The sequence below is a fragment of the Musca autumnalis genome, unplaced genomic scaffold (genome assembly GCF_047663935.1).
Source record: "Musca autumnalis isolate F117 unplaced genomic scaffold, ASM4766393v1 scaffold_5, whole genome shotgun sequence".
In the NCBI taxonomy this organism is placed as follows: domain Eukaryota; kingdom Metazoa; phylum Arthropoda; class Insecta; order Diptera; family Muscidae; genus Musca; species Musca autumnalis.
Genome location: NW_027412088.1, coordinates 70,531,775 through 70,559,562, shown reverse-complemented (window position 1 = coordinate 70,559,562; position 27,788 = coordinate 70,531,775). Strand labels below are relative to the sequence as shown.

Genomic DNA, 27,788 nt, shown 5'->3' with positions numbered 1-27,788 from the left:
TTTATATATATAGTTACATATTTATAATTAAAATTAAGGACTATTCAAAAGAAATGAATTAAAAATTATAAAAAAATCATAATAATAATAATCATATATTTATATGTCATAAAACATTTGCTGCTGAGGCTCGTGTTAATATGAGCATGGGTTTTCTTGCAATTCTCTTTAACACAAATTTTCAAACTTAAAACAAAAACAAAAAAATTGAATTAATATTTATATAAAGAGTTTTTCTTTAATTAATTAAAATTAATTTATAATTATTAATAATAATAAGAAACAAAATTAACATACGTATAATAATAAAATGTAGAAAAATTTACAAAGTGGTTGTTGTTGGTGTTTGTTGGTTGGTTGGGAGGAAAAAAAAAAGTTTGGTTAGGTTTGGGTTTTTGTGTTTGGAAAAATGTAAGGGGTTCAGAAAGGAAGGGGGTGGGGTGTTATAATTAGAACTATGCTGAATTCGCTGGAAGTAAATGCAAGATTTTTGTTTCTTGCCTCCGGATTTCTTCTTCTTCTTTTTCTTTGCCATTTCCTTAGCTATTGTTTTTTTGTTTTGTTTAAGTCACTTAAGAAATCGAAAGTATAAATTCTGTATTTTGTTTGTGGAAGGAACGCTTATCATATGTATTTCACATCGGATTTTTTTTTTCTAAAAAATTTCCCAAAAAAGAGATAAAAAACACAAAAAATAAGCCTTTCTTAAAGACTTTTTCCAGATTTCGTTTCTTTTGGTTTTTTGAGAGTTAAACTTCTTTTTGTTTGTTTCTTTTGATGATTCATATATATGTATAATAATTTAAATTAAAACTTAACAGCAAAAATTTAATTTTTAAAAAATAATTAATTTACAAAGTATTGGTATTTTTTTTTCACCTTCTTTTATGCTTCTCTTTAGCGTGCGTTTTCCCGATAAGGGTGGAGGTGATGAGGTGGTGGTAAAATCTGGGTATCGTGGTATTGTGTTAAACAAAAAAACGTTGGCATTATTTAGGTGAAAGATTTTTAATTTTGTATTTTTGGGGGTATTAGGGGTTATCGATTGGTCTTGCTCCCCTTGCAGAAGGTCAATAATTTGTAATGAATTTAGTGCCTAGAATACCTAACCTTTTAGGACATCGCCGATTAGAAAAATATCAGAAGAATACTGACAGAATCGTATGTCACATAATCAGCATGACCATAGCAACTAGAATATATTCTCACATAACAAATATATAAATAGGCCGACTTAAGGTGGACTAAAAACCACAAAAATTAAAAATATATGTATTTATTTCCTATAAAGTAGATCTGTTCATACCTTGGCTTGTGTCTTGAACGCGAAGAGCTGTACTGAATGTAGTATAAATCACGTTTGAATATTCCATGCCCAGATCCAAAACCCACAATGCAAATACAATGATGAGAACCGACTTGGAATTTTCAAGGCAATCATGAATACAAATTCCGTGCGAAATTTGTTGCCTTTCTCCAATTTCACAATTTTTTATTTCCATATTTATGTCAAAAAAGGGAATATTTTTACCAATTCGGCGAAAATATTCCAAAATTAAGTGTTTCTAGTGTTTTCAACGTTTTAAAATTCGGATTTTAAAAGAATTTCACTTTTAAAAATTATGTTCCATGTGGAAAATTCCGAGAGAAATATTCATGATTGCCATGTTTATTTTTAACAATGACTCCCACTGTTGACAGTTATTTGTACCAACATGAATTTGGAGGAAGGAATAGAAGGACAATTTCCACAAATTTGAAAAGTATTGAAAGTTCGAGAAGTCGAAAATTATTTCCTATTATTTCCTTTTAAGCTATCCACAGGTAAGCCTTAATATGGGAAAGAAAAAAACTATGGTCACAGCAATTATATTTTGAGAGAATAGATGGTATTGTAACTATATACAAATATATATTGTTATAGCAGCCATGTATTTTATGTGAGCCACCAAGCTCACAATGTCTATTATGCCCTCAGAACATGATCTATACTGACAAAAAATATATTTTTGCTGCAACCATATACTTTGTGCCTGAAACCATAATATTTATAACCCTACCTAATTCGGTACTAAATTTTTAAAGGCTGGTCTTAAACTGGACTTGAGTGAACAATTTGAAACTTTTGTGGTGGAGATATCAGAAGAAGTGGAACGATTTATTCCAAATATAAACTCAGAGTTATATGTGATTCAAAAAGATGGAATGACCTGGCTAAATCCTATGGTAATTATCTAATAGTAATTATCTAATGTCCTCAGAACATGATCTATAGATAAATTTTTGCTGCAACCATATACTTTGTGCTTGAAACCATAATATTTATATCCCTACATAATTCGGTACTAAATTTTAAAAGGCAGGTCTTAAACTGGACTTGAGTGAACAATTTGAAGCTTTTGTGGTGGAGATATCAGAAGAAGTGGAACGATTTAGTCCAAATATAAACTAAGAGTTATCTGTGATTTCTATGGTAATTAACTCCGAATGGTAGCCGAAGGTTTTTGTACCATTACATCGGAAAGTATTACTTCCCCAAGGACAAAAGTTCCGTTTAAGATTCAGTTAAACCAAGAAAAACTAGCGGCATAAATTTTAAATCTTTCGGAAAATAGGTCTTTACCTAAACTTAACAAAAAAATGCAGGACAATCATGAATAAAAATTCCGTGCGGAATTTATTGCCCTTCACCAATTCCACATTTTTTTATTTCCAAATTTATGTCAAAAAAGGGAATATTTTTGTCAATTCAATTGTTTTTCAAAAGAATTTCACTTTTTAAAATTATTTTCCATGCAGAAAATTCCGAGGGAAATATCCATGATTGTCCCAGGTAAGGTTGTCTAGGTAAGGATCCGTTGACAAAAAAACAAAAACAGTGACAAACATTTCAATACTCTCCGAAATGAGGGCTTAAACTAATCTAAGCGAAAAATTTTGCCAGAAATATCAAATGGAGTGGCTCGATATAGGATCCTTTTTCAAAATTGATCTAAAAATGGATGAAATATCACGCAGGGAAGAGGTATTATAGGAGCACAACCATATTCTAGAAACAAAATATGGTATTTTAAAATTCTGAAAATATATAGTGTTGATTTAACCAAATATTTTGTGTTATTATTGTGTCTGACACAAAATATATGGTGGAAGTAACAATATATATTCTTCGCTTTTTAAAATAGCCTATTTTTTGTTTTTAATACATGATTGCTCGTACAATATCTCTTCTAAGCGTGATTACAATGTGAAAATTTTGGGTACCTTTTGGGAGGGGTTTTTATCCGCCATGCAAGTAAATCCACTTGCCTCAAAGTGCTTTAGTCCAAATAAAAATTTGGGGTCTTGAACCATTATTTTCATAAGGAACATTTATGCTTGTAAACATAAAGCTGATGGTGTAAATGTGGACTTTTGGCTTACAGGGATTTCGAGAAGAGTGGACCTTAAGACCCCACGTATTATCTTTGATAAAAAATTGGGAGAATTTACATAAACAGGCCTTCAACTGAACATAAGAGAATTGTGAACATTTTTTGTGGGAGAGGTATCAGAAAAACTGGACCCATACCTTAAACGAATGGAAATTGTCAAAAAACTAATTCGATTCAAACAACGGGTGATCCAACAAGAGCTACTTTTTTCAACAGCCTTTTTGACAGATCACGCGTGAGTCGTGTCACGTGTTCATGTTATTTTTGTTTAGTACTGTTTGACATTTGGCATCATGGAAAAGCTTACGCCTTTACAACGTTTACAAATCGTTCAACTTTATTACGAAAATTCGCATTATGTGGGGAGTGTGTTTCGAGTCTAATTTTGTTCAGTGATGAGGCACATTTCTGGCTTTATAGGTATGTAAAGAAGCAAAATTGTCACATTTGGGAACAAAAGCAAACTTAAAGAGATTCAAGAGCTGCCACATCATCCAGAAAAAATAACGGTTTGTGGGTCTTCAAAATAAGGCCGTTTAGGACTTCATCATCAATGGCGACCATTATTGCGCCGTGATAACCGACTATTTGATGTCTGAAATTGAAGCTCGTAATCTCGGCGACATTTGGCTTCAACAAAACGGCGCCACTTCCCATACATCGCATCAATCAATGGATTTATAGAAAGAACACTTCGGTGAGCACGTTTTGGACCAGACGATTGGCCACCAAGATCGTCTCATATCACACCGTTAGACTTTTTCCTGTGGGAATATGTAAGGTCAAAATTGTATGCGGATAAAGCCGCTTCGTTTCCGGTCTTGGGAGAAACATCAGACCTGCCATTCGCCAGTTACCAGTCGAAATGGTCGAACGAGTCTCGAAAATTGGACTCAACGGAAGGTCCGTCTGAGACGTATAATTTGAAAAAATAAATATCATCGAATGTTCTTTCAAATGTTGATAAACATTCCCAATTCAATTTGACGTTTCTGTGTTTTTTTTTACAGAAAGTAGGAACCTCTAAATGGATTAAATTGAAGCTCTTTTATCTCGGTTTTGTTTCAACATTTCCAGAACCATCGATTTTGCTCTTGTCTCCGCTTATTTTTTTTTTCTTTTTTTTTGGGCTCAAAAAAATTGTTTTTTTGTTTTGAAATTATTTATGTATCGAAATCTTTCTTAGACAAAAACCGCCAATATGATTTTAGAATATTAAAAGTATATGGTCACAGGAAACATGTTTTAAGCTCATGTTCCTTATTATTACAAATAGTTATTAATAAATATTATAGCTGCTAGCATATAGTTTGAATTCAGAATATGATTCCAGTGACCATACTTTTGGTGGGTGGATTTTAGCAGAGTAAAATCATTATTTTTGTTGTTCCAACCATATAGTTTATGTCAGACGCCAAAATATGGCTTCAAACAACAATGCCTATATAGTTATAGTTACAAGGGGTTCTCTCTGTTTATGGTTCGGGTGACCACATTTTTTCTCTGTGTGACTTATAACTACGAATTATATGTTACCAGCAACAATGTATATACTCATTGTTGCTGGTAACATATAATTCGTATCAGACACCATAGTATGGTAATTAAGGGAAGTTATTTTACTCTCAAAATATGACCAAAATATTAGCTTTGTTTCTTTACTTTTTTAATTGTAAAAGTGGCAAAAGAGAAAACTGTCAAAATTGCTCTCTCATGAACAGTTTTACCAGAAAAGTAAAGGAACGAAAAAATGGTAGATCTAGTAGCAATGTCAAAAAGAAACATAAAAATTAATTTTCCTTCTTTTATTTTGCCAGCGTTGGACTTTTTCTTCTGTTTTTTGTTCATTTTTTTGTCTTCATTGTCAAACAAATGTCGAAAAATCATTTCTACCATTTTTACCTGAAGAAATTTGTCTGGTAGCCTGTGGTAGAAGAGAAAGGCATTTGTGCTCCATCTCTCCTCTCGCACTCTCTTAAAAATTACTTCCAGTTTTACCACATTTTGAGGTTAAGGAACGCTTTGCAGGTTAAAAATGGTGAAATGGTAACCTCAGGTAAGTAAAGGAACACAACTATTGATGAGTGCAACATATTCTCCTTTCACTTTTCGAATGTTTTGTTGTTAGGTTAATTATTATGGAAAAATCAACAGTTTGGCAAACTATTTCAGCAAATATACTCATTACCAATCGACCTACTAACCCATTATTTTAACAAGAACAAGTCACCCGAAATCAGTAGTTATTTTTTGGCCTTCAAAAACCGACGAACAAGTAGTTACACCTTGAAGTAGCCAAAGAGTAACTACTAATTTGTCGACTTTTTGTGGCCAAAAAAATAACTACTTGATTCAGTTGACTTGCCCTTGTTAAATAATGGGTTAATAGGTAGATGGGTAATGAGTATTTTGCTGGGATGGAATAATTTTGGATTTTTTTGTAGATTTTATTATTTTTAAGATCGTTTTTTTGTGTTCTTAGTTCTACAATTTACATTCCAGAACTTTATCTTGGCGTTTTCCAAAGGCAACAAATCAAATTTCAATTGATTTCTGAGATCTAAACCCAATATTTTTCGAAAGTTTCAATATTTAGCCTAGTTTGGAGAAGGCCACAAAATTCAAATAGATTTTGGTAGTTCATGGACTCTTTGGAAAAATCTGTCTAATCTTTAAGGAGACATTTTAATCGTCATCATAAATGCCAAAAAGACGTAACTAACAAAATAATAATTTTACAGGAGCAGCCAAAAAACGTTATAAAATGAAAAACTTTTTTTTATGGAATATTAATCTTATGAGGGCGAATATTTTGGGATATTGTCAATTGTATACGAATGGGAGTAAGTAATGAAACCAAAACCGCGGAAACGATTGGTTTTGGGATCCGTCATTACAAAACAAAATCTGCATTATTACAAAAAAAATCTGCAATTTTATCCCTTTTTCCAAAATGCCATCTCTTGAATAGGATTGTTATTATTGAACGTGGAGGTTTGAAATTTTGCAAGAGCATGTATTTTAGTTTTATGTAGTTTTTTATTAGATTCATTCGACGTTTTTGGAGGTATGTCTTCGGGCATTTATTGTGACAATATGTAGAAATGGCTACAGTTTCTTGAATACTTTTCATGAAAGTTTCTGAAATGAAATATAGTCAGGGAGCAAAAGTTAACCATTAAGCCCCAGGACTTTGTCGAATATGTACTATTGCATATTTTAAGCAAGGCAAGAAATAGTTTTGTTATTTTAAAAACTGTTAGTTCCAAAATGGCCGATTTCAAAATAATGTAATTTTTGGTTGTTCTTTTGGACTAAAATCCAAATGTTCAAACTATCTATTCACCATTTAAATAATGCCAATAACTTAATGTTTAATTACAAATTGACCTTGACACCTTAGCACTTTGACCACCACACATTATCATCATCCTCATCCTCCTTAATCTCTGGGATTTCAATTTTCCTCTTTCATCTTCTTTCAACATTCTTTGTTTTGTTTTTCTTTTAGAGAATAGATTTTTGTCACATTTCGTTTGCTTGTTGCTGTATATTCTTTTGACTTATGATTATAACATTACAGGAATTATGTTTTATATTTATTTATGTATGTATATAATATATATGTATGTATATGTATATTATAAAATATGGTATTTTTCTTCTTCTTGTTGCTGTTGTTTATTTTATTTAATATTCTTCTCTACATTTCACTTCACATTATATTTTATAATAATTATTAATAATTTTTTGTTGTTTTCTTTTCTCTACAAAAAATCATAATTTCTTTGTTAAATATTTTCCTTTATTTATTTAATTGTTTTTAATTACATTAATATAATTATAATATATAATAATTAGATAAAAAAATGTTGCTTTATTATTTATTATTATATTTATTATGTCTTTCATTTACTAATATATCAAGACTTTTATTCTGGTATTTTTGTTACTATCTTCATTTTCATTTGTTGTTGTTGTTGTGGTTTTTAATAAATACGTTTTTCTCCTCTTATCTAAGGACTTTTTGTTTTGATTAAATATTTTATGTTTTTTTGTATATGTGTATAGGATAAATTTTTTCTTGTATAAATCCTGAATAATCATTCTTGTTGTTTCCCTTGGTTAGTTTTCACAAAAAAAAAACACAATTCGTTTTTTTAGAGATTTTGAAATTAAATTTTGGAGTCTCGTTTTCTTTCGCCGCGCAGACACAGCCCGAAAAAGAGACCCCCTCAACAACGATAAAAGGAAAAAAACGTTATGAGTTTTATGTTTTTGTTTATAGTAAATCATCTATAAATTCTAAGAAAAAAATTATAATGGAAAGAATTATTTATGGATGCAGTTGTTTTTGTTTTCTTTAAAAAACACTATTTTTTCGTACTGTTTTACTTAAAAACAAAAGCTCACGGTTACAAGTTTATTTTGCATTTGTGTTTAGCAGTTTTTTCTCCATATTTTTTTTTTTTTGTTTTCTTCATTATTTTATATTATATTATTTAAATATTTAAAAAAGAAATTAAAATTATTGATATTACAAAAAAAGTGAGGAAAAAAATTAAGTGGCAAAAAATACAAGAATCAGTGCTATTTAATTAAAAAAAATAATGAAATAATTTACCATAACACCTCAACAGCAACACTATGGCTAAGTGATTGATTGATGGATTACATTCGAACATTTGTTACATAGAACTGCTTGGTAACAAACGGCATTATTGCCACCAAAGAGTCCGTTTATAACAATGTTTATCTGCAATCTTAGATTAAGCAAATACTACCAACAAAAATAAAATTAAGTCTCATTAGGAGATTTTATAAAAATTTCTAGATAAAAAAAATTTGTTAATAAAAAATAAATATTTACCCAAAATAAAAAATTTTGAAATTTATTAAATGATATGAAAAATTTTAAATCACGAAAATATTCTAAAAATTTCAGTATGCCATATATTTTCTTATAATAACACAGTATGAACGAATATTCAAAAATGTTTTTTTGAACAAATTCCAAATCAATCTGTTTCTTTATTTTGGGTAAATGGAAAATAACTTTAGTAAAAAAAAATATAAAAAAATAAATAAAATTTACCTTTACACAATAATCCAAAGTAATTTTGTTTGAATTAAAATAGATTGTAAATTAAATAAATTAAAAAAAAAAAAACTTTTGACTCAAATTCAGATTATATTTCGACATTTATTGAGGAAATATATTTTTTTATTGATTATTTCAAAAGACGTTTTTTATAGAACAAAATTAAAGTGGCGCCCAAGTTAAGTTTTTTTCGAATATATGCTAGTAAAAATGTCTCTAAGTTAATTGGGAAAATTAAATGAGAAATTAAAAATTGTTATTCAAAATCCAAGTAAACATTTTTTCAATTTCTTCATAAAAAAATGTATTAATTTCAAAATTAATTTCAAAATGTACATCTGTTTATCGATCGAAAACGAAAGTGGCGCCCGAGCTGGGAATGTATATAATTTACATCATTGATTTCAAGATAATTAATCTAATTAAGTCAACAAATTTTTTGTTCGTGCCATGTCATCGTGTTCGGGACAAAGAGCATCATTTCTTTTTTTTCTAAGTAGCATTGTGAAAATTTTTTCCCCCAAGGAAATTGAATTTGTTCATTTCGGATAACAATTTAAATTGGCGCCCAACGTGGCATTCACTGATATGCCAAACAAAAATTGTTTAAGAACACCAAGTCAATGTTGACGAATTAGAAAAAATTAATGTGAAATAAAACAATTGCTTTAAGTGGCGCCCAATGTGATACCTTTCTGTTATTTTTTCCCTGATTGAAAATCTTTTTGTTCGAATAACAATATTAATTTGGCGCCCAGCGTGGCATGGTTTAAAAACAACAAATCACTGTTGAAGAATTGGACAAAATTAATCTGAAATTTCAAATCGTTGCTTTAAATTGATTTTCTTTAAGTGGCGCCCAAAGTGGGATTAGCTACTGATATTGTTCCATCTATGAGAATCCATTTGTTCGAATAAAAAAATGTATTTGGCGCCCAACGTGGCATTCGCTGCTATGTCAAATCAAAATGGCAACAAATCACTGTTGAAGAATTGGACAAAAATTAATTTGAAATTTCAAATCGTTGCTTTAAATTGATTTTCTTTAAGTGGCGCCCAATGTGGTACCCCTTGATGACATTTTTCTCTCTATGAAAATCTTTTTGTTTGAATAACAAAATTTATTTGGCGCACAATGTGAGTTTAAACACCAAATCACTGTTGACGAATTAGACAAAATTAATTTGAAATTTAAAACAGTTGCTTTAACTGATTTTTTATGTGGCGCCCAATGTGGTAGCACTTACTATCATTTTCCATCTCTGAAAATCCATTTGTTCGAATAAAAAAATTTGGCGCCCAATGTGGGTTTAAATACCAAATCACTGTTGGCGAATTAGACAAAATTAATGTGAAATTTTAAACAGTTGCTTTAAATTGATTTTTTATGTGGCGCCCAATGTGGTAGCAGTAACTATAATTTTTCCATCAATGAAAATCCATTTGTTCGAATAAAAAAATGTATTTGGCGCCCAACGTGGCATTCACTGATATGTCAAACAAAAATTGTTTAAAACACCAAATCACTGTTGACTAATTAGAAAAAAATCAATGTGAATTTTTAAACAGTCCCGTTTTAAAGAAAATCATTTTAAATGGCGCCCAATGTGGGTAGTAGATGGCAATTTTTCATCCATGAAAATAAAGTTCTTCATAAACAGTAACAAAATGTCATTAAAAATACAATTTGTATCCAATGTAATTCGAGTTGTTAATTTTGAACAGCAACTTGGCAACTTGTCTTGCAGTGCGAATTTAAAATAACCGGTTGATGATTTTTGGGAAATTTCAAATTTTTAAAAATTTTTTCAAATATTTAAACAGTCCCGTTTTTAAGAAATAAATGGCAATTCGAGTTGTTAATTTTGAACATCAACTTGGCGTCCAACGTGTCTTGCTTGCACTGCTAATTAAAAAACCCCGGTTGATGATTTTTGGGAAATTTCAAATTTTTTACAAAATTATTTCATACACAATTTTTGTCTGATATTTATATTTACATTCGAAATTAAAATTATAGAGAAAACTCAGATGAGTGGGTTTAATGCTTAAAAAAATTTGATTGGCGCCCAACATAAATTTACGGTTGCTTCATGACGTGAACAATAAAAATTTAAAGATGAAAAGTTTTATTATTCAAAGAAACTAAAGAATAGATTCGCGACAAATTGACTTTCAGTGATGGAAATTATCTAAATTTGGAACGCAGTTGGCGCCCAACGTATGGCGTGGAATTTCATTTTTTTCCAGTTTATTATAATCTTAAAGTTCAACATTAATTCAAATTCCCAACATCAATTAACCATAAAAATTTACAGATGAAGTTATATTATTCAAAGAAATTAAAGAGTATTTGGCGACCGAAAATATTGACTTTCATTGATGGAAATTATCTAACCTTGGAACTCATTTGGCGCCCAACGTATGACCTGGAATTTCAATTTGTTTCCAATTCAATCTAATCTTAAGGTTCAAACTGATAGCACATCTGTGGTGCCCAACATTAATTCTAGATCTCTAAATTTGTTTATCTATTCAATTGGCGCCCAACGTATGGCCTGTGATTCTGTATTCATTTTATTTCCCATTTATTTTAACCTATAATCTCTAACTCATAGCACATCAGTGGCAGCCAAAATTAATTTTTTGAATGTTTATATTTATGGCCTATTTCTTAAAGACGATAATAATTCCAACTCGTTCGAAGTACACCCAAACTCCTGTTAATGTAGAAATTTTTTTCTTCGATTCTAAACAAAAATGAATCAAATATTTTTCATAAGACAGATGTTTGGTTGTAGTTCGAACGAAATTGAATTGGCATTGTCTTAGAGAAACAGGTCATTGATTATGGATTCACATGGCGCCCAACGTTGGGCTTAAGCTATTGTATTATAACCTGAGATTTAATTTTTATCATAGCAGCTTAGTTAATTGAAAGATATTGTCCTTCAGAAAGTTAATTTAGGATGTCATGTTTTTGTTTTTTGGCGCCAAATTTGCTTGCTATAACTTAGAGCAAACTAATTTCTAAACATATATATTGAAACAAAAGAAACTTTTATTGAGAGCAAGCACCATTTAAATTGGCGCCCAACGAAGGGGTTTGTTTCTTTCAAATGAATCAATATTAGTTTATGATAAATTTTTATCTAATCGAACGTCTCAAAATCTATTTTCATATTGTTTAAAGGGCAACTTTGTTTTTGAACTTTGAACTCTGCGAAAGGACACATTAAAGTTTTCGAAATAAAAATAATGTATTGTTGGCGACCAACGTGGGACTGCAAAATATAAAATCGTTGAACATGTTTGACCCGCACAGCTAGCACTTAGTAACACGATTTACTGACGCTACTTGGATTTTGAAGATTTTCTTAATAAAGATTTTAAAAATTCATTTAACATTAAATTTTTGCTTCCAATATGGGGCTAAAAAATAAAAATCGTAGAAATTTTTTTAGCCCAGACAGACAGCACTCAGTAAAATCATATACACGTAATTAAAATGCTTGAATTTTGAAGATTTTCTTAACAAACATTTTTTTTTAAATTGTGTTTACCGGATTGGCTCCCAACGAAAGACCAAATTTAAAATAGCCGCAGTTTATCTTACAGCTACAATTGCTGTCAAAATATAATTATTGGAACTTTTACAAACATTTCTTTGAATATTGTCTTTTTTATAAATTGGCGCCCAAAGTGAGGTAAATTGAAAAACGACCTTCTTTGTAATTAAAACAAAATTTTAAAAGCACTCAGTAAAACCATATAGTCATACTGAAGTTACTTGAATTTTGAAGATTTTCTTAATGAACATTATTTCAAAATTTTATTTAACGGATAGGCGCCCAACGTAAGACCAAATTTAAATTAGCTGCAGTTTATCTTACAGCTACAACCGCTGTCAAAATATAATTATTGGAACATTTAGAAACATTTCTTTGAATATTGACTTTTTATAAATTGGCGCCCAACGCGAGACAAATTGAAAAACGAGCATCCTTGTAATTAAAACAAAATTTTAAAAGCACTCAGTAAAACGATATTGGCATACTGAAGTTACTTGGATTTTTTAAAATGTTTTTAATGAACATTATTTCAAAATTTTATTTAATGGATTGGCGCCCAACAATAGACCACATTTGAAATAGCCGATGTTTATCTTACAGCTACAAAATATAATTATTGGAACATTTATAAACATTGACTTTTTTATAAATTGGCGCCCAAGGTGAGGAAATTGAAAAACGAGCTTCTTTGTAATTAAAATAAAATTTTAAAATGAATCAAAAAATGAAAAGAAAATTTAAAATGCACTTTTGGTCAAATGCTTGTGAACACATGTTTTAAAATGAAAGTGGCGCCCAACGTAAGTTAATTAATTCTTTTTAGCATATTAAAAATTAATGGATTATTGTGGTAAAGGTTTAAAAAAAAAAAGAAAATTTTTTGGATTACTAAACAAAAAACCTTCCATGGGAATTTTACTCAATAACATTTTTAATTTTTTTTACAAATCCGCATAGAAAATTATGCGAAATTTTGGTTTTGGAAAAACTAAAAATACTGTACGAAAAAAATTAGGAAAAAAAACTTCTGGATAAGTAGAAATTAAGACTAGAAACTAAAAAGTAGTGAATGAAAAAAAAATTAACTTATTAAGTAAATTATTATAAAGAAGAAGCACAAGCCTCTATAAAAATGTTGTTGATTTTTGTTGTTTTGGAAATTTTTAAAATTCTTAAAGAAACGAATCGATTTCTCTTAGATGTGATTTGATTTTCAAGTTTTCATTTTTGTTTACTTAAACTAATCTAATCAACTTTGTAACAACAATTGTGATTGCTGTTGTTGCTGCTGTTCTTCGAGTGATTGTTGCTGAGGTGTTACATTTATATAAAAATCTTTACCTATTAATAAAACTGAGGGCTCGGAACCATCATAGGGATAAAAGTAGGCAAATTCACCAGTTAATGTGTTGTTATTGTTGTTATTATTATTTCTAGTTGCATGCAATATATCAGGAAGATCCTCAGTGTCACCTTCTAAATGGAAATCATGTTGTTCATGGGTCAAAATTAAATCACCGGCCATGGCGAAGGGTAACGATAATAAATTGTCTGCTGCTGCTGTTACCGATGTTACTGCTACATGTTGTTGCTTCTGGTTATCATCATCTAGTTTATAGTCAGCATCAAATTCTGCTTCTTCTTCATCATCTTGAGCATATTGGTTATGGTCATCTTCTTCATCATCATCATCATTATCACCATCATCTTGGTTATGCTGATTATTAAAGTTGAAGTTGTTGTTGTTATCGTCATAATTATCTTCATCATCGTCATCATCATCAACATTGTCATTGGCATCATCTGAGGCGAGGAGGCCATTGTTGGCGATGGCGTCTTTGATATCATGCATGCCACAGCATTCATTGTGGCCTGTTGGTGTTGTTGTTGTAGCTGCTGTTGCAGATTTCTTTTTCTTGTTCTTCTTGCCAGTTGTTGCTGCTGGATAGTTGATGGCCGTTGCCAGGGACATTGTAATTGGCGGCATTAGCTTACATTCGGTGGGGGGAATTTGGGAGGATGTAATGGAAGTACTGGTGCAAATAGTTGGTGGTGTACTGTGGCAATTTGGAGTTGCTGTTGTTGTTAGTTTTATGGAATTATTGTTAATAAACTTGGCCGGAGCTGTTTGTAGTTTTGTTGCAGCAAGCGTTGATGTTGCTGCCGTATCCGTTGTTGTTCTTGTTGCAGTTGCTAAAATTCCATTTGGATTTGTAGCCACTGTAGCTAATGATTGCTGCTGCTGCTGTTGTTGTTGCTGTTGTGTGTTATGTGTTGTTTTTGTTGTCGTTTCTGACATTGTTGTTGTTGGCACACTTAATCACGTGCTCAACCATGTCGAATTGCAAGTGCAAATTGTTGCGGGAATCATGGGTGCATAATAGATGCCATTGGCATAAATGAGACTTGGCGGTCCCGCCGGTATTTGTATGGTTTGTGGCATCGCTGTGGCATTGGCTGCTGTAGCCGCCTGCTGCGCTGTTTGTTGTGAGCTTGCCTGTTGGGACTGTGGCTGCTGTTGTTGCGTTGGATCAACGGGAGCGGCGGTTGACATGGCACAGCAAAGAGTGGCTGTTGTGGCAACATTTTGTGGCGTCGTTTGTGGTACCTGTTGTACATAGATGGTGGTCGTTTGAGGCTGCACTAATGTTTGTTGTTGCTGCTGCTGATGGAGCTGTTGCTGCTGTTGTTGTTGTTGTGATGAGAGTTGTTGTTGATGGTGTGTATGTTGTTGCTGCTGCTGATGGTGATGAGGCGGCGTTGCAGCCACCAGTGTCAATGTATTTGCATGGGACTGTTGTGACTGAAGCTGTTGTTGCTGCTGCTGTTGTTGTTGCTGCTGATGTTGCTGCTGCTGATGATCATTTATCGCTTGCTGTTGCTGATACTGTTGATGTTCCTGGACCTGTTTCTGTTGCTCCTTGTACAACACTTGAGCCGCCAAGCTCTGTATCAGCATTAGGGTCTGCCGTCTCTCATGACCCATTAGGCACACCGTCGAATTTTCGACCACCTCACGTAAATGCATCAGGTACTGGTACTGCAAGGGCTCCTCATCAACGCCCCAGAAATGATTGCGCAAATATGCCTCCAATTTCACCGTCTGCGTATTTATATCCGGAAAGTCAATGAAGAAACGTGAGCACATGTAACGCTCCAATGTCTTGATGCGCTGTGTGTCGACGGGTGTATAGCTGCGCACCAGCAAATTGCAATACTTGAGCAAACCGCCGCCTCTTATCTCTTCGGGCTGCCGCGTTGAGATCAATTTCTTTTGCAAATGATACAAGGCCTCCTGGAAATCACCATAGACTGATTCACCCACCACTGTGGGATAGAAATTCTCTGAAATCGGTAATGCGGCACAGTCATAGAACAACAGCAGTGAATCCAAAACAATTTGGAATGAATCTACCGAAAATTCAAATTGTCTTCGCATTGTGTCGACAAATTTCAGTTCAACATTTTTGTGACCCGGCGAATTGCCCAACGATATAAGGGACCAACGATCACCGTCGTTGTTATTATTGACCTTGACCATTTTACCGACATAGGCCTCTTTGAGGGCACATGGCATAATGCGTCGCTTCGACACACCCTCGGGCAAGAGATCGAGCAATGTATTCAGTACCGCTGTTTTAACCCGATCAAAGTGACGTGGTGAGCTTAGCTCAATGGCATATATTAAATCCAGATCATTATATGGCTGATCCTCGGAAGCCAAGACATGACTAGCTGCTCCGCCATTTAAACGTATATCTTTGACTATCACACCGGCACCGCCGGAACCAACATCGGCTTCCAGTTTACGCCTCACCAAATTCACCAAGTCTTTTAGTGTTACCTCCAGTGTTGGGAAATTACCCCGTCCATGTATGGCCACTTTTTCATCCATAACATGATGCAGCTTGCGCACCTGTTCAAATGAGAGCACAGCCAGACGTTGTGTACCGCCCGTATCGACACTTTCTAATGAACCATGATCGGAGGTCGATGCTATCGATGAACCCGAACTGGGTGATGGTGGTGGTGTTTCAGTACCGCCATCCGAATGAAAACCATCATCAATTTGATAAACGTCCATTCTGTCGGATCTCTGTTTGTGATATGACGAATCGGGTGCGTCTAGTTTCCCGCACTGTAAAGAGAAGAAGAGAAAATTGATAATTAATGAAATGTAAAGAAAAGAAACAAATTAAAAAGAAATTTTAATAAATAGTAATAAAAGCTTAAAAAATAGCTTAAATATATGGTGGCGCCAAATGTGAGGCTCATTCATTTATTTGTTGAAAGTTTGAAGGTAATTTAAGATCTGATCGAGTAATACAAATGGAATTATATTAGGCAACATAGGCACCGATACTCTGAAATTTGCAGAAGGAGCTCAAACCCATAACAAATTGTGATAATGAACATTTTGTCAAATTCTTGCTTTTCGAAAAATGTAAATGTCTACAAAAGGAGGTCTTCTATATAGTAGGAAGGTCTTCTATATAGAAAAACCCAGCAAAATAAAAATAAGTAGTGCAATGTAGACTAGTTCCTTCATGGCATGTTTTGATGCAGTTCAAACGGAGTCGTGAAAGAGGCACTCCATTCCTTACATTTTAACCGCATTCGGATGCGATCCAATAAATTGCATCCTTTCTTCACATTTTAACAGCATCTGGATGCAGTTCAATCGGAGTCGTGAAAAAGGCACTCCAATTCCTTACATTTTAACAGCATTTGGATGCGATCCAACGATTGACATCCATTTCTTACATTTTACATTGCATCCGGATGCAGTTCAAGGGAGTCGTCAGAAAGGCACTCCGTTCGATACATTTTACAAGCAGTTGCTTAGTGATCCCTAGCAAGCAAGCCAATTTGTAGATACCTAGAACTACAGAATTTTTTCAAAGATAGAAAATGTATGCATCAATTTCTAAATTTTTTATATAAAATAAAAAAATACAACCAAAAGTTGGGAACATATTTACGGTAACTCACGAGCAGAAAATTTCCTAATGAAGTGCTGTTGGAGTAGTTGTCGAAATCTCAACTGGTGATGGGAAGACAATACAAGAACCCCTTTAGCAGATGAAGCAAAAACATTTCATCTTGGATTAAATGGAGAGCAGATGAAACAAACTTAGTTGCGATTGAATTTAATGAAGATATTTCATAATCTGTGTTAATGTAATAAAGTTCTTATTATTCTTGTTTTACACAAACAATAAATTCGTTTTATTATGTTGGGATAGTTTGCAACGGCTTGCATTTTTATTGCATCTTTGAACTGCATAAAAACAGATTCCGAAGAGTGCCTTTAAATTCAATCCAAAGCACTGCATTAAAACGCGTGCTTTGGATGCAAATTGGACTGCATCCTATTTTGCCCTAAAGGGTTAGTTAACATGCGATTCCAAAGGGATAGTTAAAATGCAGTGCTATGGAGTGCATCTTTCAGTAGTCACGCTCTTGTAAAAATCATGAGTGAAAATGCATAATTTGATGCACTTCCAGATCACTTGTACATATGATTTAACTGCATCTTTGGAGGCAAACATTTTGCTGGGAAGACATCAGGGGAGGTCTTCTATATATTAGAAGACCTCAGGGGAGGTCTTCTATATATAGTAGAAGACGTCAGGTGAGGTCTTCTATATAGAATAAGACGTCAGGGGAGGTCTTCTATATATTAGGAGAACTCAGGGGAGGTCTTCTATATAGTAGAGGACCTCAGGGGAGGTCTTCTATATAGTAGAAGACCTCAGGGGAGGTCTTCTATATACTAGAAGGCCTCAGGGGAGGTCTTCTATATAGTCGAAGACCTCAGGGGAGGCCTTCTATATAGTAGAAGACCTCAGGGGAGGTCTTCTATATAGTAGAAGACCTCAGGTAAGGTCTTTTATATAATAGAAGACCTCAGGGGAGGTCTTCTATGTAGTAGAAAACCTAAGGTGAGGTCTTCTATGTATTAGGAGACCTCAGGGGAGGTCTTCTATATAGTAGAAGAAGTCAGGGAAGTCTTCTATATAGTAGAAGACGTCAGTGGAGGTCTTCTATGTAGTAGAAAACCTAAGGTGAGGACTTCTATATAGTAAATACCCTCAGGTGAGGTCTTCTGTATAGTAGAAGACTTCAGGGGAGATCTTCTATACAGTAGAAGACCTCAGGGGAGATCTGATATATAGTAGAAGACCTCAGGGGAGGTCTGCTATATAGTAGAAGACCTCAGGGGTCTCTCCAATATAGTAGAAGGCCTCAGATGAGGTCTTCTATTTATAGAGTACCTCAGGTGAGAAGACCTCAGGGGTCTCTCCAATATAGTAGAAGGCCTCAGGTGAGGTCTTCTATTTGTAGAGTACCTCAGGTGAGGACTCCTATATAGTAGAGGACGTCAGGTGAGGTCTTCTATATGGTAGAAAATCTCAGGTGAGGTCTTCTACTATATAGATGAGGTCTTCTATACATTAGAAGAATTCAGGTGAGGTCTTCTATACGGTAGAAGACTTCAGGTGAGGTCTTCTATACAATAGTAGACCTCAGGTGAGCTCTTCTATACAATAGTAGACCTCAGGTGACGTCTTATATACAATAATAGACCTTAGGTGAGGTCTTCTATACAATAGTAGACCTCAGGTGAGGTCTTCTGTACAATAGTATCCCTCAGGTGAGGTCTTCTATACAATAGTAGACCTCAGGTGAGGTCTTCTATACAATAGTAGACCTCAGGTGAGGTCTTCTATACAATAGTAGACCTCAGGTGAGGTCTTCTATACAATAGTAGACCTCAGGTGAGGTCTTCTATACAACAGTAGACCTCAGGTGAGGTCTTCTATACAACAGTAGACCTCAGGTGAGGTCTTCTATACAATAGTAGACCTCAGGTGAGGTCTTCTATACAATAGTAGACCTCAGGTGAGGTCTTCTATACAATAGTAGACCTCAGGTGAGGGCTTCTATACAATAGTAGACCTCAGGTGAGGGCTTCTATACAATAGTAGACCTCAGGTGAGGTCTTCTATACAATAGAAGGTCTTCTTATATATAGGAGACGACCTCAGGTGACTATATAGTAGAAGACCTCAGGGGAGGTCTTCTATGTAGTAGAAAACCTAAGGTGAGGTCTTCTATGTATTAGGAGACCTCAGGGGAGGTCTTCTATATAGTAGAAGAAGTCAGGGGAGGTCTTCTATATAGTAGAAGACGTCAGTGGAGGTCTTCCATGTAGTAGAAAACCTGAGGTGAGGACTTCTATATAGTAAATACCCTCAGGTGAGGTCTTTTGTATAGTAGAAGACTTCAGGGGAGATCTTCTATACAGTAGAAGACCTCAGGGGAGATCCGATATATAGTAGAAGACCTCAGGGGAGGTCTGCTATATAGTAGAAGACCTCAGGGGTCTCTCCAATATAGTAGAAGGCCTCAGGTGAGGTCTTCTATTTATAGAGTACCTCAGGTGAGAAGACCTCAGGGGTCTCTCCAATATAGTAGAAGGCCTCAGGTGAGGTCTTCTATTTGTAGAGTACCTCAGGTGAGGACTTCTATATAGTAGAGGACGTCAGGTGAGGTCTTCTATATGGTAGAAAATCTCAGGTGAGGTCTTCTACTATATAGATGAGGTCTTCTATACATTAGAAGAATTCAGGTGAGGTCTTCTATACGGTAGAAGACTTCAGATGAGGTCTTCTATACAATAGTAGACCTCAGGTGAGCTCTTCTATACAATAGTAGACCTCAGGTGACGTCTTATATACAATAATAGACCTTAGGTGAGGTCTTCTATACAATAGTAGACCTCAGGTGAGGTCTTCTGTACAATAGTATCCCTCAGGTGAGGTCTTCTATACAATAGTAGACCTAAGGTGAGGTCTTCTATACAATAGTAGACCTCAGGTGAGGTCTTCTATACAATAGTAGACCTCAGGTGAGGTCTTCTATACAACAGTAGACCTCAGGTGAGGTCTTCTATACAATAGTAGACCTCAGGTGAGGTCTTCTATACAATAGTAGACCTCAGGTGAGGTCTTCTATACAATAGTAGACCTCAGGTGAGGTCTTCTATACAATAGTAGACCTCAGGTGAGGGCTTCTATACAATAGTAGACCTCAGGTGAGGTCTTCTATACAATAGTAGACCTCAGGTGAGGTCTTCTATACAATAGTAGACCTCAGGTGAGGTCTTCTATACAATAGAAGGTCTTCTTATATATAGGAGACGACCTCAGGTGACGTCTTCTAGATAGTAGGGGAGATTTTGTATATAGCAGTAGACTTCAAGGAAGGTCTTCTTAGTAGTAGAAAACCTCAGGGGATGTTTCCTATATAGAAGAATATCTCTGGGAAGTTCTTCTATATATTATAAGATTTCTGGTATGTTTTCAATATAGTAGAAGATCTCTGGCGCCCAACGTGTATAACATTCGCTTGTTTTAATGCAATTAAATAAAATTTTGAACAAATATTATTTTACGTCGAAACAAATCCACCTTCCATCAGACAAAAGTTGGCACAAAGTGGCGCCCAACGTGTGGCAAAATTTTAATAATTTTTTTATTTAAAAAACAGTTAATAAATATTAGAAAACTACAAGGCATAAATATTACTTTACATAGAAAAGACAGTTCAACACTTTATCTGCTGAAAATTGGAGGAAAATATTCACAAAGTGGCGCCCAACGTGTAGTAAGATTTTAATAAAATTTAGATCAATAAAATTTTATAAATATTTTGGAAAGCTACTATCTACTAAACGTTGCTTTAAGCCGAAAACACAGTGTAATCATTAAGGAACCTAAGAGTGAACAGTGGCGCCCAATGTGGTGAACAAAAAAACATTAAAAAAAAAATATTTAAAGTATAATAATAAACTAAAAACACAAATACTAGCAAACTAATGCCATTAACGCCCAAAAAGGTACATCGATCTTTTATTAGCCAAATGTTGGAAACAAGTGGCGCCCAACGTGTAGTAAGATTTTAATAAAATTTAGATTAATAAAGTTTTATAAAAATTTGGAAAAAAATTACTATCTAATAAACGTTTCTTTAAGCCAAAAAGACAGTTTCATTGTTAAAGAACCTAAGAGCGAACTGTGGCGCCTAAAGTGGTGAAAAAATATATAAACAAAAAAAAATTCAAAAAAAAAAAAAAATAATAAAATAAAAACACAAATACTAGCAAACTAATGTCATTTAGGCCGAAAACGTATTTCGATCTTTTATCAGCAAAAAGTTGGAAACAAGTGTTCATAAAGTGGCGCCCAAAGTGGTGCAATATTCAAAGGTTATATTTAGAAAAAATAAAAATTGGAAAAAATACTATTTCATAAATGTTCCTTTAAGCCGAAATGACGAGTTTCCACCTTTCATCAGCCATAAATATTCACCAAGTTGCGCCCAACATGCGGTACGATTTTAATAGAATTTATATTAACAAAATTAAATAACATTTTTCAAAAATAATATCTAAGACGAAAAGGCAGTTCAACTTTTCATGAACATAAGGTTGGACAGTGGCGCCCAACGTGGTGTAATTTTTTTAATTAAATGACAGGTCCTCTTTCATCATCCATAGATTTAAAATAGACATCTACAAAGTGGCGCCCAACGTGGAGATATAATTTATTTATTTTTGTTTTGTTTTGTTTTTTTTTTTTTTTTGAAAACATCTTTTTTTTTTTCTTTATAACTTTCTTTATAACTTTTCTTCTACGATTTGTTCAAACTTTTTATTTAAACATATCACAACAAAAATTCCTAGTTGACCTTTTAAAGAACTAGATGTAGCATGCAACAATTGTTATATGTACACATTCTCATAAAACATATAAATACATATTTAAGAAAATATTTTTGCAATAAATTCTTTTGCCGGCGGCGCATGGCGACGTTATTCACATTTCAAATATGTACATACAAACAATGTTGCGTTGGTAGTTTGGCTGTTTGATGATCAAATGACAAAAAATGTGACAACATTTTAAAATTAAATAAAATCCTAAATGAACTTACGAGACATCGAGGGCTATAGAAATGCCCGGGGGATGTGGGTAGGGTGAGAGAATAACAACAATTGGTGATTATATACAATAGATATTTTACCTAAATACAGGCATATAATGTATGTATGTACATTGTACATAACAAGGTCACTCACTCACTGTATGAAAGAATGACAAAACAAAAACACACCAAAAGACAATTACAATTTGTTTTAAAAATAACATCTTATTATGTTATTAATATAAAAAAATTACACTGTTATGTTTATATTTTGACAGCTATACTACAATGGTAAAAATTAAACAAAAAAATTGAAAACCAGAATTTTTGAAAACAAAAAATACCACAAAATATATAATGTATAAAAGACAACAATGCTAACGAAAAATAGTGCCATTATTTCATCATCAGTAGTTTTTTCTTGCGGTTTTTGCTTTGCTAACACCTTTCGTGGTAATGACGTCTGTTTGAATATACCACCACATAGGAAACAAAAATATTTATGTTTTTGTTGTTTTGTTTTTTTTTCACTTGTTATTGACAATTATTTTATAGATATATTTTTGGGGTTTATCTTTTATTGTTTTTTCACACTTTTATTGATTACCAGATTAAAAGGTATAGACCCCAGAAGGGACAAGAGAAGAGAAATCTTATATCGATGAGTGTTATACGATTCTAATTTTAGCTCTATAATGTGAGAACTTATTCTTTTTTTCTATATCAAGTTGCCTTTTTGCCTAAAAAGGTGTTACTTGGTCCATGCCTTGGTCAGCCAAGAGGAGAAGTCATTCTTATTGCAGAGTTCTGGGCGATTTGTTGAACTGAGAATTATAAACTTCTAGAGGACTATTAACCTACCTTTATTAAGTCTATTTGGTGATTTATGTATAACACTATGGAAAGGAATAATGTGCAATTTTTTATTTTAATTTTATTCCATTTACTTATGTTTGTGTTGACAACCAATTATCAAAAGACCAATCTTATGGATCCTTACGACTGTTTATCACTACTCTCTTCTTAAATATGCGTATATAGTGCTAAATATACGAGTCTATACTTATGTATGTACTACATAGTTATTGTTAAAATTTTTGTTTTATTTAATACGTTGTTGTTAATTCAATTTTATTTAAATTCATGTATGCGGCGCATTTACATTTTTTTGCTATTGTTTTCGAAAATTATTTTACGTTTATTTCTTCCTATTCTTCCTCTGCTGCTATTTGCGCCACCTAAAATACTGGTCGCCTAAATACCCCACCACTCATTATGGGAACATTGAAATATCTAAGTTTTTTTTATTTGTTTCTTTTGTTTTGTCAGTGTGTTAATTATGCTTAGAAAACAAAATATTTTTAGATTTTGTTGGTGTTTTGGGGTTTGAGATAGTTGTCGGTTTGTGGTGGTAAGGTTTCCGCATACTTTTTTGTGGCATTTTTTGAAACGTTTTCTTTTCTTTCATTCAAGTGAAGAAAACTAAATGCAAAAATATATTTTTTTTTCAAATTTCTGTTAGACTTGGAGTTTATTTCATATTCAAGCATGTTTTTGATAAGTAGGGTCAATGAGCTCACTTCTCTAGAAAAAATTAATAGAAAAAAAAAACAAACAAAAAAAGAAAAACAAATAGTAAATCTGTGATAAGTTAGTACTATGCCTTTATTTAATAATATTATTTTTTTGTTTGCTTTGAGAGAGTAAACAAAAATTATGAAATACAGCTGAAATGATACCGGCCGGACGACAGTTTTTTTTTTCAATACAATACAAAATAAAAACACATACACATGTATGTAAAAAACATTAATTTGAAATTCCTAAGAATAGTGGAAGCGTTTACTCTGGGGGTTTCAATTACACCCTTCGGGTATGCTTTGTCTTAATTGGCGTCTAAAAAATGCATGCAAAAGTGGGGAGTACATAGAAACATGGGAGAGTTGTGTCTAAGCAAATCAATTGCTGCCTGTGATTAAAAATAAGGAACAGAAAAGAGTTTATATATCCCTCAAAAAATATGATTAAAACATAAGCAGTAGATGCCAGGAGTGTCATGCTGCTACCGAAGAAAAGAATGCGGCATATAGGTCTACCCTACAATCAATAGCAAAGCATAGCGCTCAAGAGAGGTATCAGAAGGAAAGAAAAGAGGAGAAACGTCTTTTTCACAGGAAGGAAAAGAAAAGTGCAGAAGAGGGAATGTGGAAAAATTGAGATGTACAGGCGCTATAATGAAATCCGGACATTCTGAAAAGGAACAAGGAACTCTGGTAACAGATACTATGTGTATCTGGTTTGGGGTTATGGAAAGGATATTTTTTTCCAAACACTCCACTACTAGCAAAGACGACAGCTCCAATCAAATAAAAACGGTATTGAGTGTATACCACCTTACCCAGATCAGGTAAAGACATCAATACGTCAGCTGAAGAAGATATCTTGTACAATGGAGGCCGCATGTGATTTAATCTATGTAGTTAATTAATTTTGCGTTTTAATTAATAATTTTGCGTTTTAATTTTACCGATTTTTGTCGGTAACTCAAAAAATGTTTTAGAGAATCGCACTACAGGAGATGTCTTCTGTATGGTAGAAGACTTAAGGAGAGGTCTTCTGTATAGTAGACGGTCTGAGGAGAGGTCTTCTGTGTAGTAGATGGTCACAGACGAGGTCTTCTATATAGAAGAAGACCTCAGGAGTGGTATAATAAAGAGTAATAAAAGACGTCAGGGAAGGTCTTATGTTAAATAGTAGATCTCAGGAGAGGTCTTCTGTGTAGTAGAATACCTCAGGAGATATTTTTTCCATGGTAGGAGACCTCAAGAGAAGTCTTCTTTGTAGTAGAAGATCTCATGTGTGTTCTTCTATACAGTAGAAGAGCTCAGGAGACGTTTTCTATATAGTATAAGACCCTCTTGAGGTCTTCTATATAGTAGAAGTCCTCTATAGAGTTCTTTTATATAGCAGAAGACCTTCTGTGTAGTAGAAGACCACTGTAGAGTTCTTCTATGTAGAAGAAGACCTCAGGATAGGTCTTCTTTCTAGTAGGAGACCTCATGTGTGTTCTTCTATACAGTAGAAGAGCTCAGGAGACGTTTTCTATATAGTATAAGACCCTCTTGAGGTCTTCTATATAGTAAAAGTCCTCTATAGAGGTCATTTATATAGCAGAAGAGGTCTTCTATTATCAGGAGAGGTCTTCTGTGTGGTAGAAGACCTCAGGAGAGGTCTTCTGTGTAGTAGAAGACCTCAGGAGAGGTGTTCTGTGTAGTAGAAGACCTCAGGAGAGGTCTTCTGTGTGGTAGAAGACCTCAGGAGAGATCTTCTGTACAGCAGAAGACATCAGGAGAGGTCTTCTGTACAGCAGAAGACATCAGGAGAAGTCTTCTGTGTAGTAGATGACCTCAGGAGAGGCCTTCTGTATAGTAGGAGACCTCACGAGAGGTCTTCTGTGTAGTAGATAACCTCAGGAGAGGTCTTCTGTATAGTAGAAGACCTCAGGGGAGGTCTTCTGTGTAGTAGAAGACCTCAGGAAAGGTCTTCTGTATAGTAGAAGACCTCAGGGGAGGTCTTCTGTATAGTAGAAGACCTCAGGGGAGGTCTTCTGTGTAGTAGATGACCTCAGGAGAGGTCTTCTGTATAGTAGAAGACCTCAGTAGAGGTCTTCTGTGTAGTAGATGACCTCAGGAGAGGTCTTCTGTATAGTAGAAGACCTCAGGAGAGGTCTTCTGTGTAGTAGATGACCTCAGAAGAGGTCTTCTGTATAGTAGGAGACCTCAGGAGAGGTCTTCTGTGTTGTAGATGACCTCAGGAGAGGTCTTCTGTATAGTACAAGACCTCAGGATAGATATTCAATGTAGTAGAAGACCTCTGGATAGATCTTCTATATGGTAGAGGACCTCAGGAGAGGTCTTCTGTATAATAAAACACCTCAGGAGAGGTCTTCTGCATAGTAGAAGACCTCAGGAGAGGTCTTCTGCATAGTAGAAGACCTTAGGAGAGGTCTTCTGCATAGTAGAAGACCTTAGGAGAGGTCTTCTGTATAGTATAAGACCTCAGGAGAGGTCTTCTGTGTAGTAGAAGACCTCGGGAGAGGTCTTCTGTATAGTAGAAGACCTCGGGAGAGGTCTTCTGCATAGTAGAAGACCTCGGGAGAGGTCTTCTGTATAGTAGAAGACCTCAGGAGAGGTCTTCTGTATAGTATAAGACCTTACGAGACGTTTTCTCTATAGTAGAAAACCTCAGGAGAGATTTTTTCCTGTACAGTAGAAGTCAGGGAGGTTTTCTGTATAATAGAAGACCTCAGGAGATGATTTGTATATAGTAGAAGACGTCAAGAGAGGTTTTCTACATAGTAGAACACCTCAGAAGAGGTCTTTATACTAAAAGACCTAAGGCAAGGTTTTCTATATCACAGAAACTTCTGAAGAAATCTTCTACAGAGTAGAAGACCTCAAGAAAGGTATTTTATATAATGAAGGCCACATGTAAGCTAATCTATGTAATGGATGATCTGAGGTGAGAAGAACTCTGGGTAAGTCTTCTTTATAGAAGATGTAGTAAAATAAATAAAAGTAAAAAATAGTAAAATACCTCTGGGGAGTTTTTCCTCAGGAAGGTCTTCTATATAGTAGAAGACCACAAAGGATGTGTTGTACATAGAAGAAAATTTCAGAGGAGATCTTCTATATAATGAAAGGCCTCTGCATAATAGAAGGACTTAGAGGAGATCTGCTATATGATCTTCAGAGGAAGTCTTTTATACAATAGAAGGTCTCAAAGGAGGTCTTTAATACAAAAAAAGGCCTCAGTTGAGGTTGTCTATGTAATAGAAGGACTTAAAAGAGGTATTCTATATAACAGAGGGCCTTAGAGAAAGTTTTCTATATAATGGAAGGACTCAGAGGAGTTTATTATGTAAATGAAGACCTCAGAGGAGTCTTCTATAGGAAGGAAAACCTTAGAGGAGGTCCTCAACATAAAAGAAGGCTTCAGAGGAGGTCTTCTACATAATAGAAAGCATCAGAGGAGGTCTGGTATACAACAGAAGGCCTCAGAGTAGAAGACTTCAGAGAATGTCTTCCAAATTGCAAAAGACTTCAGGGAATGTCTTCTCTATATCTTAGAAGATTTCAAGGCAGCTCTTCTCTACAGTAGAATACCACAGGGGACGTCTTCTATATAATAAAATACTTCTGAGAAAATATTCTATGTATAGCAAGCCTGAGAGGTGGTCCTCGATATTGCAAAAAACCTGAGGCGTGGTCTTCTATATAGTAAGAGACCTCATGAGTGATCTTTTTTGTTGTAAAAGATTTCAGGTGACCATAGAGAAGATCTCAGTAGAGGTCTTCTATACAGCAGAAGATCTCAGATCTTTAATATAGTAGAAGTTCTTAGGTGTTGTTTTATATATTTTAAGGAACGTCTTAAATAAATGTCATTACTTTATTTATCATCTTTATTCGAATTTCATTAAAAAAATAATAAATTGTTATTATCAGCTTAGGTTATTTGCAGCGTTCTTTGTCTTTCGATTAGCGCTCTGACAAAAATGCTTTAACCTTCATTATGTTCATGTATTTGATCTTTAGCTTCCGTTTTTTCCTTCGCTTGTTTTTTTGTTATTTTAATTCTTCTCTATTTCATTTATTCGATGCAGTCCAAGAATTTTATAGCATGGTC

General features: G+C 33.9%; 2 protein-coding genes and 1 long non-coding RNA gene across 4 annotated transcripts in view; all 3 read right to left on the bottom strand.

Moving 5' to 3' along the window:
* Positions 1 to 600: 600 nt before the first annotated feature.
* On the bottom strand, positions 601 to 2,751 carry LOC141406671 (uncharacterized). The gene is made up of 2 exons (XR_012413462.1): positions 2,701 to 2,751; positions 601 to 2,122 (listed from the first exon to the last, which is right to left on the bottom strand). It is a non-coding gene; the product is annotated as an uncharacterized lncRNA (long non-coding RNA).
* Positions 2,752 to 13,331: 10,580 nt separating this feature from the next.
* Positions 13,332 to 14,406, bottom strand: LOC141406670 (uncharacterized). The gene has a single exon (XM_073992553.1). The coding sequence runs from the start codon at positions 14,404 to 14,406 to the stop codon at positions 13,357 to 13,359; it is 1,050 nt and encodes a 349-aa protein (XP_073848654.1). The 3' UTR covers positions 13,332 to 13,356.
* The window catches only part of LOC141406669 (terminal nucleotidyltransferase 5C), a 502,050-nt gene continuing 487,593 nt past the window's right edge, over positions 13,332 to 27,788 (bottom strand). For both annotated transcript variants that reach the window (XM_073992551.1, XM_073992552.1), the window contains one exon: positions 13,332 to 16,245. In XM_073992551.1, the coding sequence (XP_073848652.1) occupies positions 14,428 to 16,245 (1,818 nt within the window). In that variant the 3' untranslated portion in view covers positions 13,332 to 14,427. The remainder of the gene's footprint in view (positions 16,246 to 27,788) is intronic.

Excerpts from the sequence above, each read along its gene's own strand:
- LOC141406670 (XM_073992553.1), bottom strand. The coding sequence starts at position 14,406 with ATGTCAGAAACGACAACAAAAACAACACATAACACACAACAGCAACAA.